This window comes from Porcisia hertigi, chromosome 33 (genome assembly GCF_017918235.1).
Source record: "Porcisia hertigi strain C119 chromosome 33, whole genome shotgun sequence".
Classification (NCBI taxonomy): Eukaryota; Euglenozoa; class Kinetoplastea; order Trypanosomatida; family Trypanosomatidae; genus Porcisia; species Porcisia hertigi.
The window spans coordinates 100108-116972 of NC_090592.1; the positions used below are offsets into that span (position 1 = coordinate 100108).

The 16865-nt window shown below is 53.3% G+C and overlaps 3 protein-coding genes across 3 annotated transcripts; all 3 read right to left on the minus strand.

Moving 5' to 3' along the window:
• Window positions 1-3878: 3878 nt before the first annotated feature.
• Window positions 3879-6680, minus strand: JKF63_02035 (uncharacterized protein; the record flags this gene model as incomplete). The annotated part of the gene is made up of 1 exon (XM_067898078.1): window positions 3879-6680. One exon carries the CDS (start codon window positions 6678-6680, stop codon window positions 3879-3881), a length of 2802 nt encoding a protein of 933 aa, XP_067754235.1.
• A 1577-nt stretch (window positions 6681-8257) lies between these two features.
• Window positions 8258-8869, minus strand: JKF63_02036 (uncharacterized protein; the record flags this gene model as incomplete). Its single annotated transcript, XM_067898079.1, has 1 exon — window positions 8258-8869. The coding sequence occupies one exon, from the start codon at window positions 8867-8869 to the stop codon at window positions 8258-8260; it is 612 nt and encodes a 203-aa protein (XP_067754236.1).
• Window positions 8870-10460: 1591 nt separating this feature from the next.
• Window positions 10461-12179, minus strand: JKF63_02037 (uncharacterized protein; the record flags this gene model as incomplete). Its single annotated transcript, XM_067898080.1, has 1 exon — window positions 10461-12179. The coding sequence occupies one exon, from the start codon at window positions 12177-12179 to the stop codon at window positions 10461-10463; it is 1719 nt and encodes a 572-aa protein (XP_067754237.1).
• Window positions 12180-16865: the final 4686 nt, after the last annotated feature.

Sequence of the window (16865 nt, forward strand, 5' to 3'; positions counted from 1 at the left end):
GCTCTGTGACTCCAGGACAACAGGTGGACCGCTGTGTAAAGCGCCCTAGTGTGAGGGATGAGCTGCACCGGAATAGAGCACGTACGCCTGCGCACTACCGTCCTGATATGCACGAAAGTAATACCAAAGAAGAACACCTACCTGTGTAAGCGCGTGTGTACGTGTTCGACTGAATCACGGGCGTGTCGATTTTGGGGGGGTTGGAGGGAGCAAGGAGGGAAGAGGAAGACAGTGGGAGGATAAGTTAGTGCCGATGCGAAGAGAGGGGGTTTGTTAAGAAGACCACAACGACCGCAACAGTGAAAGTGTACGGCGCAAAGCAGAGGCAACTAGAACTAGGTAGAACTAAGAAATGCGGAAGAAGAAAGGAGAGGGGCCGAGGACGTGGTATGTGGGACAATAAGAAAGGCTCTGAGGAGGATAACCGCGCTTATCCAGAATGAAGAGCTAAGGGGCACAGTGACAGGGAAGAGAGACCTATTGGCACGCAGAGCGGGTGAGAAGGGGATGCGCCCCTTTTCCCCTACCACGGGTTGTCTCACAACGATCACACTGATTCCAGCACCGTGGTGAAACTTAGCGATGAGCCTCGCTCGCCATATCGTCGGCAACCTATGAAACGCGAGTCGAGAGCGACAAGAGGTCCCCCTTTAGGTCAGGGAAAAAGTAAAGCGGAACCGCGGCTCCGCTCACCTATCGGGCCTTCCTCACATCTTCTATCGAAATGATCTTCAATTCCCCTGTATTTAGCACTAAGCAATCACACCAATGGAAGCGCGCCCCATCACAGCAACACGGCAAAGACACACACACACACACACACACACACAGGGAGAAGCGCCCGTTGTACATCGACGAGAGACGAGGGGAGGGGTTCATCTAAATTACTGAAAACAAAAGTTATCAACACTGCATGCGTAACAAAGATAACAAATCAATGTCAAAGTGCAGAGACGTACAAATAGAAAGCAGCCACACACACACACACACACCTCAGCCATACAATGCCCGGCACTATCACTGCAGATGGCGAGAAGACGATACCAGGGGCTCGCGATTTCTGGGCATCACGACATGCAAAACTAAACGAAAAAAGAGAAAAAGGGGATCAGTCAGAGCCCACAGTGGCTCATCAAACAACAAGAAAAGCGTTTTTTTGTTTCCCCAGTACCACGCGTGAGCGAGTGGGGGAAGGGGAGGGGGAGGAGAGGAAGATAAAAAGTGTGGCCTCGTGAAAAAAAGTCCAGATTGGAATATAAACATCGTGGGTGAAGCAACAGGAGAAAAAAAAACTTGAAATAAAGGGAGTTGTCGACATCTTCGTAGCGGTAATGGAGGAATCGGTCGGGGGTAACGGGAAAGAAGAGGCAGTCGATTGAGAAACGAGCCTTCGCCATCGGCCAAACAAAAAAAAAACTCTTTACTACGACCTCTACTCGGCCGCAGAGAGGAGGAGAAGCGCGAAATAAAAAAAAAAACAAAGGAGCTTCAATGACAGAAACCAACTTACCTGCGCCAGAGATACATGCGTGACGCACCCAAGATACAAACCGGAGAACCGAAGCGGTCAAAACGCCATTCACCCCCGTCTGCATACTACGCATTATCCCTGTAAAACTCTACATTACGTTTGAAACTATTACTCCACTCTTCAATCAACGAACACCTGCATTTCCACGATTCCAACGTCGATGTAAGGATTGCGGGGAAAACAAACAAAACAAAAAAAAGAGCACCAGCACAACAAAAATCCGTCAGCTCGTATTACGAGAGACAACACACATGCGAGTGCGTGTGAACAAACAAAACAAAACAAAAACGTCACAACACACACATAAACGCACGTTGCGAAACTACGCAGAGGAGGAAGGAGGCCCTTCCGCACAAAATCACTCATCTCGTACGTAGCCGTTCAAAAAGAACAACTGAAAAAACCCGCATGAGCGCATGTACTGCAGAACGAGAAAGCCGGTCAACAACATCACTGCTCCCTTTCTTTGCTTTTTGAAAAGGGAGGGTTCAGCGACATCTCCCCATCTTCAGCACCTCTTCGGTGCATCAGACCACCATGAGCCAGCGCACACACGTATTACACGCACACAGTCGCAGCTTACCTGCTTCGGGTGCACCGCAGCCACACGTACACCGCATCGAGCGAAGCGTTCCCCCTGTCGGCGAATCAGTTCACGCGCCTGGCCGACTTCTCCAGCCCAGCTCCGTCTCTTCCTCGGTCACGTGCGGCGCGATCTACCGCCAGACAAACCTGCGTCGGTCGCACGCCGTCATCCACGCCGGCGGCCCCCGCGGTCCTGCACCGGAGGCAGTGGTGCCTGCTGTGCGAGTGATACACAGAGCGGGCCCACATGCATAGCGCATGAGCCCAGTACGGTGGTGGGGGAGCCACAGGTCAGGGCAATCCCAGACCCCGCCGCAGTCGCCCCCCCCACAGCGTGTCGCTCGAGAGGACCGCGGGGAGCAAACGATACACGCATAGAGGAGAAGCCGCTGCAGCGCCAGTGGAAGGGTGGGCAATGGCATTGCCCTGGGCGGTATTGTCGTGTGAAATCGTGTGTGATCTCAGTCCCCAGCGATCTGGTGTGCCTGACTAGCATATCGGCCACAACGCTGAGCCGGATGCCCCTCAAAGCGAGTACATGCGGGTGCGGAAGCTCAGGCGGCGGTGGGTATCTCACATTTCTGGCGCAGTAATAGACAGCACACAATCGGCATACCGTGTCACTGCTCCAGGGAGTCAGCCCACAGGCAAGTGCCCGACCGCTACCGAGCGGTGGTGGTCCCCCGCACCCCCCCCCCTTCTGTCGCCTCGTGAGCTCACTGCAACGCGGCTTCTTCGACCACAGGGGAGACCGGAAAGCTGCTCCTGCTGTAGTGCGTCGCGTCGGGTAGCGCAGTTCCTGAGGCTGTCGTCAGGGCGTTCGCCATCGGCAACCATGTCCACAAGTGGCAGAATTAGCTTCGAGATTTCTGACCTCGACGTCTTTGCAGACTTGTCGGCCCTCGTTGACGTGCTCGGACTCAAAGTCGCCGGAAACAAACTGCAGCGAGAGGCATACGCAAATAGCTAGTCGCGCCACCATTGGTGCACAAATGCGTCGCGCGATGCCATTCTCTGCCGCTGCGGCTGTCCGAAGCTTAGCCGTAGGCATGAAGAAAGAAACCCCGTAACAGCCACCACACACACGTTGTTCTTGGCCGAAGCTCAGGCCACAGTACCCACTCTTCTTATACTCCACGTGATAGCTAGCAGGTGATAAGGAACGGATCTCTCTTTTTTTTTTCGACGGGGGGACGCTGCGCCGCCAAGCACGCTACAGCCTCTCGATGATGCACCACGTGGCGGACCCCCTTCCCTTCCATTTTCGTGCAAATGGTAAGCAATACAAAAAAAAAGAGAGCGCAAATGAACACACCAGAAGACGGGAGGGAGACGTAGGGAGGGAGAGGGGGACAACACAGGGAAGGTCAACATATCGAAGAGCGTTTTGTGCTGAGGTGTGTAGACGTCGGCGACAGGAAGGGAATTGGGGGGGAGGAAGAGGGAAGCATGCGAGAAAGGAAACAAGTCGAAAAATTTTTTAAATACAAAAAGCTGCGCTTGTGGGGTAAAAAAAATGAGTCAAGGCGACGGTGGCACGCGTGGTGATCGAGATTCATGCGGGAGGGAGGAAGGGGGGATCTAAGTTACACTCAAACAAAAGGATGGGGGAGTCACAAAGAGCTGGGTGGAGCTATAAAGAGAAGCAGAAACTTCGGATGCAAACAGGAAACAACAAAGAGAGAGACAAGCGCAGAGGAAAGGAGGGGAGGAAGAGGGCTGCCGTGGGTTGCGACTCTGGGAGAGAGGCATGCTTTTTCTCCTATTCTTTCCTTGACATTTTGCTCTGCCCCTCTCCCAGAGCGGTATCCAAATCCTCTAGCAACATATGAGCAAGAGTTACGTTGTCGGCGTCGGTGCCGCTGGCGGTGCGCTGCACTGCGCGGTGGAGTATCACGCGTGCGCTGTTCGTATCACCCTGGTGGAGCATCTGCACAGCATCCGATAGAAAACAGAACTTGGAGCCGAGGTGCTCCTGCCGCTGCACCACAAGGTGCCACTCCTCCTCTTTGGCCTCCATCATTCCAAGAAAGTTGTAAAATATCTGAAATTGCCTATTCTTCGGCCTCGCAGAGACACCAGGCGCTGGGCTGCATCGACGCTTCGAGTTCGCCTCGGGTTCGCTGCTCCTGTAGATTCCACAGGGGCGTGCCAAAATGTGGCCTGCTGTGCTGTTCCACGACCGCCCATCCAGCAAAATGCACTGAAAAGCCTCCTCAGGCTCGCTGATAGAGCCCTGCAGGGAGGGAAGACGACGGTGCATAGCGAGGCCGCGGCGCAACATCTGTGCACCCAGCATGTGCTGATTCGAGTTGAAAAAGTGGATTCCACGATAGGGCCCGGTGCCGATGAGGCCCACGAGTGAGTGTGGGGCAGACACAACAACTGCGACAAGCTCCTGCTGGGCGTTCTTGCTGCTCGTCGGAGGTCTCGGGCGACTTTTGAAGGAGTCCATGATTTGACGCGCTTTTTCGACTGCCAAGAGCACCGGTTCGCTGCTGAACGGAATAAGTCCCCATATCAGGCAAATTGCATCCTCATACGCGGTGAGTACGTACGCGTTCAGGTCAGCGTTGCCTTGCTCCCTCGCGTCTTCAAGCGACTCCGTCAGAGCCTCGAAGTTGGCAGATATGGTCTGCTGCTTGTTACGGTTGGCAGCCATGCCAACATCCTGTTCGGATACCTTGAAAAAGCCCGGTGTTGGAGGCTCGGCATCGTCGTCAATGTCTCGGTAAGCTATGTAAAGCATCGTCACGCTCTTTAGTTGCGGGACAGAAGTCATGACAGTCATTGCTTGAGGACTGCTGCGTTTGCCAGCGCCTTCTTTTTGAATCGAGGTGGAGTTTCGCTGGACACCTTTGCCCATCGACAACCTCGAGGACGACGACGACGAACAGATGAGTGGAATGATAGGGCCGCTCGCTACTGAGGACCGCACGATCGAGGACAGTGTCGAGCACGTATCATCGGTCGGTGTACAGATGGTGCTGGGGGCTAGTGTCCTTGACAGAGACCGTCCGTGGAACGTTGTTACTGGCGCACCGCCCGCGCCGAAGGAGGAAGAAGCGCGGACGAAAACGCCAGGGGGCTCAAAGGGCGACAGCTTCGCGTCGTGGACAGGCGACAAAATCGCGGGAGTAAAGACGGGCACCGCCTGCTGCGTTGTTGGACATGCCGCGCAAACTTGACTCCCTGACGACACCTCGGCCGTCGTCATTGCACCACCTTCGCCGTCACCCGCGCCGACGTTGTGCTTCACCGCGAAGCTGAAGAAAACGATACCCGCGGGGACCATCATCACAATCGGGGCGAGGTAGCTCACCACCCGAATTGCTGTTGGTGTCACCTCACCGTCAACACGATTCTGAGCCCCGCGCAGAATCTCGAGTGTGAACGCGGCGACAAACACGCCAAGGGAGAGGACACAAACAAACAATATGAACAACCAGTCAGTAAGGAGATGCAGGAGACGGCAGTGAAAGCTTTGCACCATCCCTGGGGTACGATGAAAGGCTTTCCGCATCAGCACGAGGTTTGCCCACAGCCACGGCACGCCGAGCGCAGGGCACGCCAGGAAGAGGCAATTCGTATCATACTGGAAGACGATAGAGCTGGTGAGCGTCAGAATTGTGAGAATAATGATCACGTAGAGCGAGGCAGGCGTCATGAATGCTACAGAGGCCAGATGGGAATATTTTTCAGGGGAGAGAAACTCAATCGTAGTGTTTGCACACACGTGCTGGACACCTTTGGAAGGGCGTAAGGGTTTAGCGTACCTAGCCGCCAACAGCACCGTGTGGTGTGTGTCATCCTTCGGCGCACAAATCGCTGTCTCACGAGATCCGCGTGAGTTGCCCGTAGAGATATCGAGGTCTGTATGGAGCCCATGCGGGCTGGGCAATCCCTGAAAAGGACACGAGGAAACCAATGCAGTCGCGTCCTTCCTGCAAATATGTTCGAGAGAGAACGGTGGCGACAGCACGTACGTCTCCTCCAGCTGTGTCACAGAATGATCGCTGCGAGTACGCGCCCGGTCATGATGCGTGACACGCACAGCATTAGCAGCATGCCACGACGCTTGGAAGGGGTTGGCTGCAGCGTGCACGCTGGCCACTTGCAGACTTGACGAAATCGAGTTGCCATCATTAGCGGTGACGTTCAATGCGGTCGACCCCAAAATGCTCGACAAGACAACGTCCTCCTCTGGCCGTTGAGCGACTATTGGGCTCAATCCTTCACTAGCAGCGCAAAGATCTGCCTGTAGATGTTTACACGCCGGAGAAGAGCGCGGTGAATGCAATGAACCCAGCTGCGTCTTGACTTCAGTGTCGATCGAAGATTTATTGTCATGTGTGCGGAATCGTGCAAACACTAACGCAGAGATAACGGCAGAATATTTCAGGGCGAACAGCGCAAAGAACGCCAACGCACAAGCGACGGACAGTACCACCGAGACCCACCGCTGATGGGTCGAGCATACGACCGCCAGTGCGACGTAGAATCCGATCGGCAGCACGCCAGCAACTAAGACAAGCTGCTCCTTGATAGGGGTTGGGAAGAGCATCGTTGATTTTTAATGCACATGAAGAGAGAACGAGCGAGAGAGAACCGAAGGAAAAAAAAACAGGAGAAGCACATCTGGCAGTGAAACAAGGTCAACAGAAGCTGGAGCGAACACCAGCGAGAAGGCGCACAAAGATGCTATGCACACCGAGGTTTCTGGCGCCCTTTTCAACTGAAAAAGAACAAAGCACACCGGAAGAGGTCCTGCAGAAAGGAAAAGTAAAAGGAATAGAGCGCACACAGATGCACACACACATGTATACAAAGGATTTTGTCTGTGTGTGTGTGTGTGTGTGTGAGAGGTTTCTTAAACGGACTTGATCACGACTCGTAACATTTGCCGCCTCCAAAAAAAAAACGTGACAGGAACGGATGTGTAAGGGACGGATGTGTAAGGAACGCTCAAGACTAATTCACGCAGATGCGCGCCCCAACGCGCTAATGTGTGATGCTGCGGCTACTGTGGATGAAATCTGTCATGAACAACGGGCGCAGAAAACGCACGTAAGTGTGATAAAATTTTGAGAGGAGGGGGAATGGATGGAGGAGTCCGCAAGACAGTGGAATCTGAAACGACGGTTAGCGCAACGATGAGGAGAGGGGGGAGAAAAAGAGAGGGAGGGATAAATAGTAGCAAACAGGGAAAAAGTAGTAGTTGGAATACCCACGATAGAGGTGGGGGGGGGGAGGTTGAGGAGAGTCGAAAGATGACTGCCATTTTCAAACGCAAGTGAACAAGATCGTTACCGCTCGCCTCAACCAAAAGGCATACTAAGTGAACACCTGCGGAAAACAGCATACGCTTGCCAAAAAAAAAAGGACGGGCATGCTGTTGCCGCGTTGTATATGCACCACCGAGAGAGACGCAATACATAAACACAGAGCACACACCAGTTATGCCTAATCGGGCACATAAGACAGTGAAAACACACTCGAGTCTTTCTCATGTGTACCCCCAACCCCTCCAGTGGACACTACCTGATACTCAAAAGGAGCGGTCCTGCTCGCGTCAGTGGAGACCCCCTTTGTTTTCATTCACTCTTCTTCACAGACCCCCTCAAATCTCATGTTAACACCTTCGGTTGAGTGCGCCTGCCTCCTTTACCCCCCCCCCTCCCCTCCCCCCACTGGGCAATGCACACACGTCGCGATAGTAATTTGTCACCAAGCGGGAGGGGAGGGGGGGAACCTCAGAAAACAGAAAAACAACAACAAAGGAAAGCACCGGAGGATGAAATGATGAAGGCACACACCACTGGACCTTTTCTGGGCAATGTTTTCATTTGAAATACGGATGTCAAACCCACGGAAGGTGCACGCTGTCAGTGAATGCGCCACACACTTGGAACGGGGACGGAGAGCACAGCAGACCACGACCGACTGAGAGGAATGACGGAAGCGCAGCAGGAACAAAGATAAAACGTGTATAAGGGGCCGTGGAAGCAAGAAAAAGGCCAACGCGATCGCGGGTGAGGGCTCTCCTTCAGTGTATACCACTGCCAGGCCACGACTCGATGCCGCAGACACGGTCGCTGGTATACTCCTCCAGAGAAAGGATCCAACTGGTTTGGGTTCACACTATGACGTGGTGTTCTTCGTCTCCACTTCGACCTCCGTCGAAGAGATGGTTTCGACGTTACCAGTGCAGGCACCGGACTTCCCCTGACACTCGACAAACTCGACTTCCAACGCATCATCGCTGCTATAATTCTCCGCTGGCTCTTTCGGCAGAGAAATATCATCCGGCTCCAGCTGCTCCTCCACGAAGTCTTTGTTGATCTTCCCCGTTTTGAGGTCGTATGACAGCTTTGCAGCCCGAGCCACCTTTTTTCCCTTTTCGTTTTCACCCATACCAAACGCCATCATACCAACAGAGCCGCCCGGCATGCCATCGCCGCCCTGAAGCGCCGATTGGAGCATTGAGGCCATGCTGTCCCGCATCTCTGGGGTCATGTTCGCGCGAAGCGTTTTTTGCATTTCTAATACGCTTTTCGGATCGATGTACCCGCTTCCCGCCGGGAATCGACCGTTGAAAAACTCTGGGACACCCCCTTCCCCTGAAGAAGGGTTGGGGGACCGTGCCTTAGACAGTATGTCAGAGAACTGCTTGTAGTGATCGCCATCGTTCAGCAAGCCTCTCGTGATCGCCAGAGGTGCCGCAGGAGCGTAGCGGGATACGGAAATACGCATCGCATCCACACGACTATCAACAAACGTAGCACCACTGCAAGGAATGGAGGCAAGCAGGGGAGGGGGGGGATGTACGGTGTATGCGATACTGTTTTGTATAAGAAAGAAAAAACACAGGCCAAGGCATAAATACGAGCTACGGCGCTTCGTACAATGCTGTCGCGGCGTGCCGTGCGTACAGCGAAGCCGGCAATAACAACACAGGAAGAGTGAAAGGTGGAAGGTGGGAGCTAGCGCGAAAAAAAAAAGGAGAGAGGACAGCAGTGCAGAAGGAGATGCCGTCGCTTCCCTGGCACATGAGAAACATTGAGAAAAAAAAAACATCCCTGATAGAGCGAGCATCGAAGCAGCTACGCGCCCCAGAGGAGAGAAAGTCCATAGGGCATCTCCATCTGGGGACAAAAAAAAAGAGGAAATAACAAAAAAGGGCGAGGCAGCGAACCCACGACCAGGAAGTGGATATCGAACCCGGCATCTATGTTGTGCTTCTAAAGGCGGACTAGCGGGGTCCGAGATCCGGTACACGTGGAAGCCACGCGAGAGAGCAGCTGTGCGTACATCTCACCCGGAAAGAGCGCACTTTTCTTGTGATGTATTCGGCGTGCATGTTTGTCGCCCATGTGATGGTTGGCGTACCCCAGTAACAGACCACCCCCTCTCCCTACCGACACACACACACACACACCACAGACTAATGCCCACACACGAGTGCACATAACGAGGTGGAAACCCTTGAAGCTCGGAACAGTCTAGAGAGGCGGAAGCAACCCCCCCCCCTCCCGCCATACACACCACACTCACACCAGCGGGAAGGAGCGGTCGGACAGACGAACAGAGGGAAGAAAGAGGGGCATCCCATCGCACATCATTCTAGATACTTGATTCGCATCTTCGCTGAGTTCCAACGTAAAAAGAATCCACCAGGAGGAAGAAACGTGAGGGAATAATGAAGGTATTTTTGACAAAGAAAAAAACAAGAGAGATGGGCATCGGTGTATGCGTGTGCACATGGATGAGAATCGGTATGTGTGTGTGTGTGTAATGTGCATACGGGGGGGAAGGGATGAGCGGGTGGGCAACATAGTCGCGGAGACGGAGCTGCAGAGTGCGGTGTTACGGTGTACGATAAAAGAGTGGGAGATGAACGGGAGGGGGAGGGGGGGGGGCAAACTGAAACACGAGAAACACACCAATCGGAACGAAGTGAGGGGTAGAGGCAGGCAAGCAGGTAGCGATTACATCACCACCACCACCAACAAAAGTAGCAATTGTTTTTCCCCTTTTCGCACCGCCGCCCGGAGCATGGCCCCCCCCCCCTCCCGATACACCGGTGCTTCCACACCTGAACAGGTGAGAGGCGCATCACACTACACCGCGTAGAGTGTGAGAGGCCGGGGATTCTGGAGCGCCCCCCCCCCTTACCGCCTTGTGCGCCATGCGGGATTTTGCACGGACAGCGAGAGCAGATGTGCACATGTGCCTGCACGCACCGCAGAGACCGCACAACAAGGGGTCCTGTAAAGCAATTATTAGAGTGCGGCGAGAACACCACAAGACTTTTCCTTGCTGCAACAACAGGAGCCCGACTGTCTCAGAGCAGCGGATGACCACTGAGGCCCATGGCTGATCGTGTGGGGAAACGCAACCCGAGCAACTGCTCCTCCTCCACTCCTATCTGGGCGAGTAATGAAGCCCCTGGGGCCATGCCCGGTGGAGCCGCAGCAGCGCCTTCCTCCAGTCCCTGCATTGTGCCGTATCCGGTGTGGCTTCGGGCAGCCATGTGGATGGAGCTGCTAGCCGAGCGCGTAGACATATCAATCTGCGTCCACACGCGCTGCGTCGGATACGCGGCAGTCGGTAAAAGGCGGAAGAACCAGCGTACGACAAAGCAAGGGTGCTTTGGGATGTCACCCTCCATCAAGTCAGTGTAAAATCGTCGAGGCAGCGGATTTCCCTGGGCATCCTCGCCAGACTCTTTCAGCTCCGCATCACCAAACACCTGCAGGAGATTGCGCCGCACGCCGAGATCGTAAATGTTGCGGCGCATGTACGAGTGGAGGGTCTGTGCGGGGTGCGTGGCTCTTTTTGCATCGTTTCTCGACGCGACCGTTTCATCTTCCACGTCAGACTCTCCCGATGTGCCGCGAGAGAGACCACTCCACTCACTCTCGTAGATGACCATGTCAATGGTGGTGATGTTATGCCGCGCATATGTAAAGTGCCGCTTCAGCAAGTACGTTGTCATCGCAAAAAAAAGCATGCTCTGTGCTATGCACACTAAGACGCCGAAAAATGGGGGGCCAACGTGCAGCTCCTCCGCAATGTTAGCACCTACACCGAGACCTGTACGTTCTGTTGGTATCTTCACTGATGTTGATGTAGCTGTCGGCGACGGTGGGGAAAGACCGAAAAGATCTTCCTTTACGTCAAGCGCGTAGATGCCGAGTGCAATCGACAGCAGCGTCAGCACCCATGCCGTGAGAAGCCACGTGTAAAACAAAACGAGAAGATAATTTTTGTAGTTGAAAAAGCCGACGCACTGCCCCAGCCATGGGCAATGATGATCGTACTTTAGAACACAGAAACTGCAGTGACTGCAGTGGTGTGTGCGGGGTGGCTTGTAGATGGCGCACATCGGACAATAATTCAAGTGGCTGTTCAGCATGCTTGTGTAGCCATTGGCCTTCGGGTTGAAGAAAAACTGCTCATGCAAGGGATGAGTGAGCGGCGTGAGAGCGTCCGCCTGTGGTGGACCTGGCTGACGGCTGCCTTCCTCGACGCCCGCGCAGGCCCTTAATGTCCGCGACCGCCAGTGCTGATGTGTGCTGGAGGCTGTTCTGTCCGGTGGGTAGAGTGCCACTGGCAAATCAGAGCGGGGAAGCGGCTCATAAAAAGTGCTCAGCGCAAGTGACGAGCTCTTTGTTGCACGTTGGCGAAAAACGGTCGGCACTCGACCAGGCGGGACAATGACAGCCATTGTATAAGCCCACACATCCATGAGCAATAGGAACACGGAGGTGAGAAAGAGCAGCCAACCCCACAACCTCACGTCGTACAACGTTCTCGTGTTTATCGGCGTCAAATGCGACCAGCGACCGCCCTTTCCCGACGTCGAAGGTGTAGCACCACCATTGCCAAGTAGATCAGCAGGATTCACGTCCATAAAGGGATGGAAGAGAGCTGCAGTGAGGGCCTCGAGGGTGTTGGGAAACAAATACGTGTAAAAGCTATGTGCGGAGTACATGGTGGTGCATACCAACGCCGTGACCACAATGATGTCGCTCCAACTACGCTCGCAACAGCACGCCATCACCTCGTGTTGATAACGCAATAAAATCTACACCAAGAGATAACCTGTCAGATAAATTTCTAAAAGCTTTTGTAGAAGCTGTGAGTCAAAGGCGGTCAGTGATCGTAGTCGTTGTAACATAACAGATTCGAGCCGGAGTTAAGCCGCCTCGGCGGTGTACAGCGAGCGCACAATCGATACTGGTGGCAAAAAAAAAGCAGTTGAAAAAAAAAAGGAAAGAGAAGTGGTATCATTGATGTTTTTCTCGGTGTGTGTAGTGAAATTATTTGAGAGTGAGGCGGGGCAAGGGGGGTTGCCACGACAGCCGTTACCTGTCTCCCACATAGTCGTGTCACTCATTGCTCACTTTCCTCGGTGTGGACATTCATTCCCTCCCCCCTTTTTTTTTCCACGCGAGCCCACTCAGAAATTCGATCGGGGGGGGGGGGAGGCGGCATATTATAAAGCCTCGCTTGCCCAGAGTGCACGTGCTTATACCGTTGCTCTTGAGACCCTGGAGTAGCAGTGGTGTGCAATACGCCAAAGTGCGCTGATTGACGAGGGTGGGGGGGAGCGAAGATCTCAGTGAAAAACGACGCACCCTCCCAGAATTTCTAAAACAATCTGAATGGCAGCGATTCGATTTGATACAAAGCATAGAATCAACACTCTTCTAATCGAGGCATGCCGGGTGTACGTAGAGCGAGATGTCATCCCCCCACCCCACCCCCATACTCACTCCAATCCGAAACAAAAACAGCGGAAAGGACACTTATCACAGTTAAAATGAAGAGAGGGAGATGCCGCGTGTGTGTTTTGTGTTTTGTCGTCGGTGTTTTGCAGAGGGGGCGATGTGTGCAAAGCCGAAGATACGCACATGCATACACAACACGCAAAAAAAAAAAGGTTTGAAAGCATAATCGTGTCGAGTGTTCATTGACACGATAGAGAGAGGGGGGCGTTGACATTCATGAAATATGGCGCAAGAGAGAACAGAGGGAGGAGGGGGAGGCGGGAGGGAGGGGGGGGGGACAGCACGAAGCGTATAGAAAGCCGAAGAACGTGAAAAGAACCAAGGAAGGAGTCGCGCACGATTGTTCAATAAGAAACAAAATTCGCAAAGCGAAGCAGTGAAAATGACGCAGGACAACGACGATAATATATATATATATATATACAATGTATATAATATGGAGTATATATGCTTTTGAATGCAAAACAATATATGAGAAATCAACAGATACACCCACACAGGGGAGGAAGGGGGGGGGGAAGAGACGGAGACCATCGCCAAAATGTGTGAGGCAGACACACACACACAGAGAGAGACAGAGACAAGCACCAAAAAAAAAGAAACTTTAAAGGGGGTAAGAAAGACACAGACCAGAGAAATGAGATGAAAACGTCAAACGGGTTGAGCGCACCAAAGACACTCACAAAGAATAAAAACGGGAAGAGGAAGGGAAAAAAGAAATAAAGTAGAGCATCCCAAGTCAAACGACTGCTGACACATGCGCTAAGATGCGACAAAATGTATGTGAGGATACAATCGCGTGCATCCACGCTGTCTTTCCCCTGTGCCCCTGACAGTTTTCTAGCCCTGTTCTTCGCCGGGGCTGTACAGGTGGAGAAGGAGAGAGAATGCTGGAATGTATGAGCGAGCGAGCGAGCGAGAGGAGGAGGAGGGGGGAGGAGGGGGAAGAGAAGGAAATGATAATCCATAGCAGTTGTAATAATGAAGAAAACAACATTGACGGTGGGGAAGAGGGGAGAAGTAAGGCAACAACAACAACAGAAATCTGTGAAACCATCGTCTACGGAATCGCGGTGGCACTCGGGCAAAATCACCGCCTCATTACAGCACACGCGACCCCCCCCCCAAAAAAAAAAAAGCACCGAGAAGTGAGTGCGACACGAAAAAAAAAACGCTCGGGAGAGAGACCCGAGGAAAAAAAAAAAAGAGAAGAGGAGATGTGTGAGTTAAAGATAGGTGAAAAAAGGAAATAAAATGATAACGACAGTGCACCACATACCGGGAGTAGCCCCGCGTACGCCTCTTTTTTTTTTTTGAAACGCTGTGTCCCGCATGCATGCGTGCATATCACTTGACATGAGGTTGTAAACAGCCGCATACGTGTGCTTATAAATACGTATACATGTACATGCATATTTCTTTATTCTCGTTGACAAGGCCATGGGATAACTTGAGCGTGAGAAAAGGGGAGCAAGCACATTCGTGTGCTCAAGGTCGCATTAAATGAGACACAGAGAAACCTTGAGGAGGAACAACAGCAGCAAAATAAATAAAAAAAAACAGATGCAAGACACGGGGGAGGTCAAACATACAAAGAGAGGGGGGGATATAATTAGCTGAAAAGGAATCCGAGGGACAAGCTGAGAAAACAGAGACTCAGCTCCTTCGCCACCCCCCGGTCTCTCGAAGGGCGGGGCCGTTACAATAAAAAAGAGATTTTTGACCCCCTGACACCCACCATGGTCGCTGTCTTTCCATTGGTGTGCATATAAATGTGTGTAGCGGCTTGCTACCATTCAGAATGGCAAGTGGCCAATCGGGGAGGAGGGAGTTGAGAAATTCGTGCACGTCTCACATCTAAAAGTTACGTAGAGGACATCTGCAGTACAACATCTCGAGGAAGCCCCTCACTCTTTCCTTGACAGATCTCTTCGCCACACACACACACCATACTTCCGTCTGTTCAGTATCACAGCCAAGGGGAGGACGCAAACTGAGAGGCCATATGTCGGCGTAATGTGCACGCGCGACAAAGTACATCACAATTTGCAGAGCTGAGCATGATCGCCCCCGACTCCCTTTCCCCCCCCTCTTACCCCTGCGAAAACAAAAAGACTACGGAGAGTACCTGATATGCATGCAGTAGGGGAGACAGCTAACGCTGCTCAGCTGTGGATGAGCCACCTTAGAAAATTGCTGCAGTGGCAACGGCGACGAGAGATCACCCTGAGTGCACAGAGGGTAGTAGACGCAAGGCGCAGCGATGCGGGTGGATGACGGTGCCTTGAGAGCAGAGTCCGCATGAGCGACAATTGAGTTGGTCCCTGGCAAAATATTTTGACAGGACACGTTCATCGGATGTAGCGCTGGTGGTTCAACTCCCTGCGGTGCGGAGGTGTTGAGAGGGACGACAAGAGCATACTGAGAGATGCCTGAACGCCCGTTCCAGAAGCGCATGGATACTGGTGGCGCAGTGCTGGGGCTCATCACAGGCACCACGTCAGGTTGAGAGTGTCGGATAATGTCAGCCGCTGATACCGGCGAAGCGCTCTGGTTGACGCCCACCACCCAATCTCGATCCGCGTGACTCACCTTGCACTGACAAGAATGCTTGCACCGCCAATGCATCACGTTGGTTCCCTTGGTACGAACCAACACCATGTTCTGTGCGGTGCGCTCCTTGCTGTGCAACGCACAGAAGACGCGATCGAGGGAGCCCACTCTGGGTTTGGTAAGAGTACTGGAGTTGTAGGGCTCGTAGCCGACGTCGTCTGTCGCTGCAGGTACGTCATGCATTACGAGAGGTGGTAAAACGGTGGCGGTGTTTCCTCCACCGCCCGCCGTAGACTGCTGTTGTCCATAAGCCCAAGAAAGCGGCGAAGAGATTGGGTGCAATGGAAGAATGGCGGAGGTGGAGATTCGGCTAGCACTCGTCGATTCCGAAGGCGGTGCCTGCGCCAAGGACACAGAGAACGGGAGGCCAGCACGGCCACTGAGATGCCCCCAAGGAATCAGCTTACTGTTCAGTGAATGCATGCGGTACACCCCTTCACCAGCAGAATCGAGCATGTGGAACACCGCGTTACGCGGCTGCCTCGTGCACACAAAAGGAGAAGGCCAGTGTTCACCCTCGTTGATAACAGCACCCTGCACACCGGTCCACGAGGGCCACGACGCCGCCATTAGCGGTGCACCAGCGGAGAGGCTCAGTCTGCTCGCCGTTCGCTGTAAATCAGTCAAAGTCGGCCGATTCGAGTCCGAAGGCTGACTGAGGGTGCTGGAGCCAGTGCCGACCTGCTTCTCAGTGATCATCCGACTATCGAAAGGCTCAGGCTTCGCACCACGCTGCACGTCGTCGCTGGTCTTTTGAGCAACGCCTCGCACATTCAAATCGCCGTTTCCTGGGAAGATTTGAAGCTCCGCGAGAATGTCGGCCTGGTGGTCATGCCAACTCGGGCGACATGTTGCTAGCCTTGTGTCACCGCCGATTGGCCGATTCGTTGCGGCATGCTCCGTTATCATTGGTTGGACTTGAACCCGGGGGCAGACCACCTCATTGGCGTTGTTGTAAACCGTGCTAGTCATTTCTGTCGACCTCTCTTTTTTTGTATGTATAAAAATATGTGTGCCGATGAGTAAAAGCAATCACTCACACGAATGTGCTCGGATAGATAGTTCGCCGAGGTGGAACGTCCGCAACCGCTTGTGTCCCTACTGTGCATCCGCTGATGCAGCAGTCGTATAGGTTCTCACCTCCGCCTCCTCGACGTCAGCAGCGAATTGCGGGGTGACACGTGTCTCAGAGTGACAGTCAAGCGAAAAGCGAAAGGGGCTCGAACACGTGAACACCTCAGCACTTTAGGAAGGGCAAAAATAGCGTTAACTTCTCTCTCTCTCTTCTCTCTCCCTTTCTTTTCCTCGGGAGGAGGGGGGAGTACAAAGTGCGAGATGGT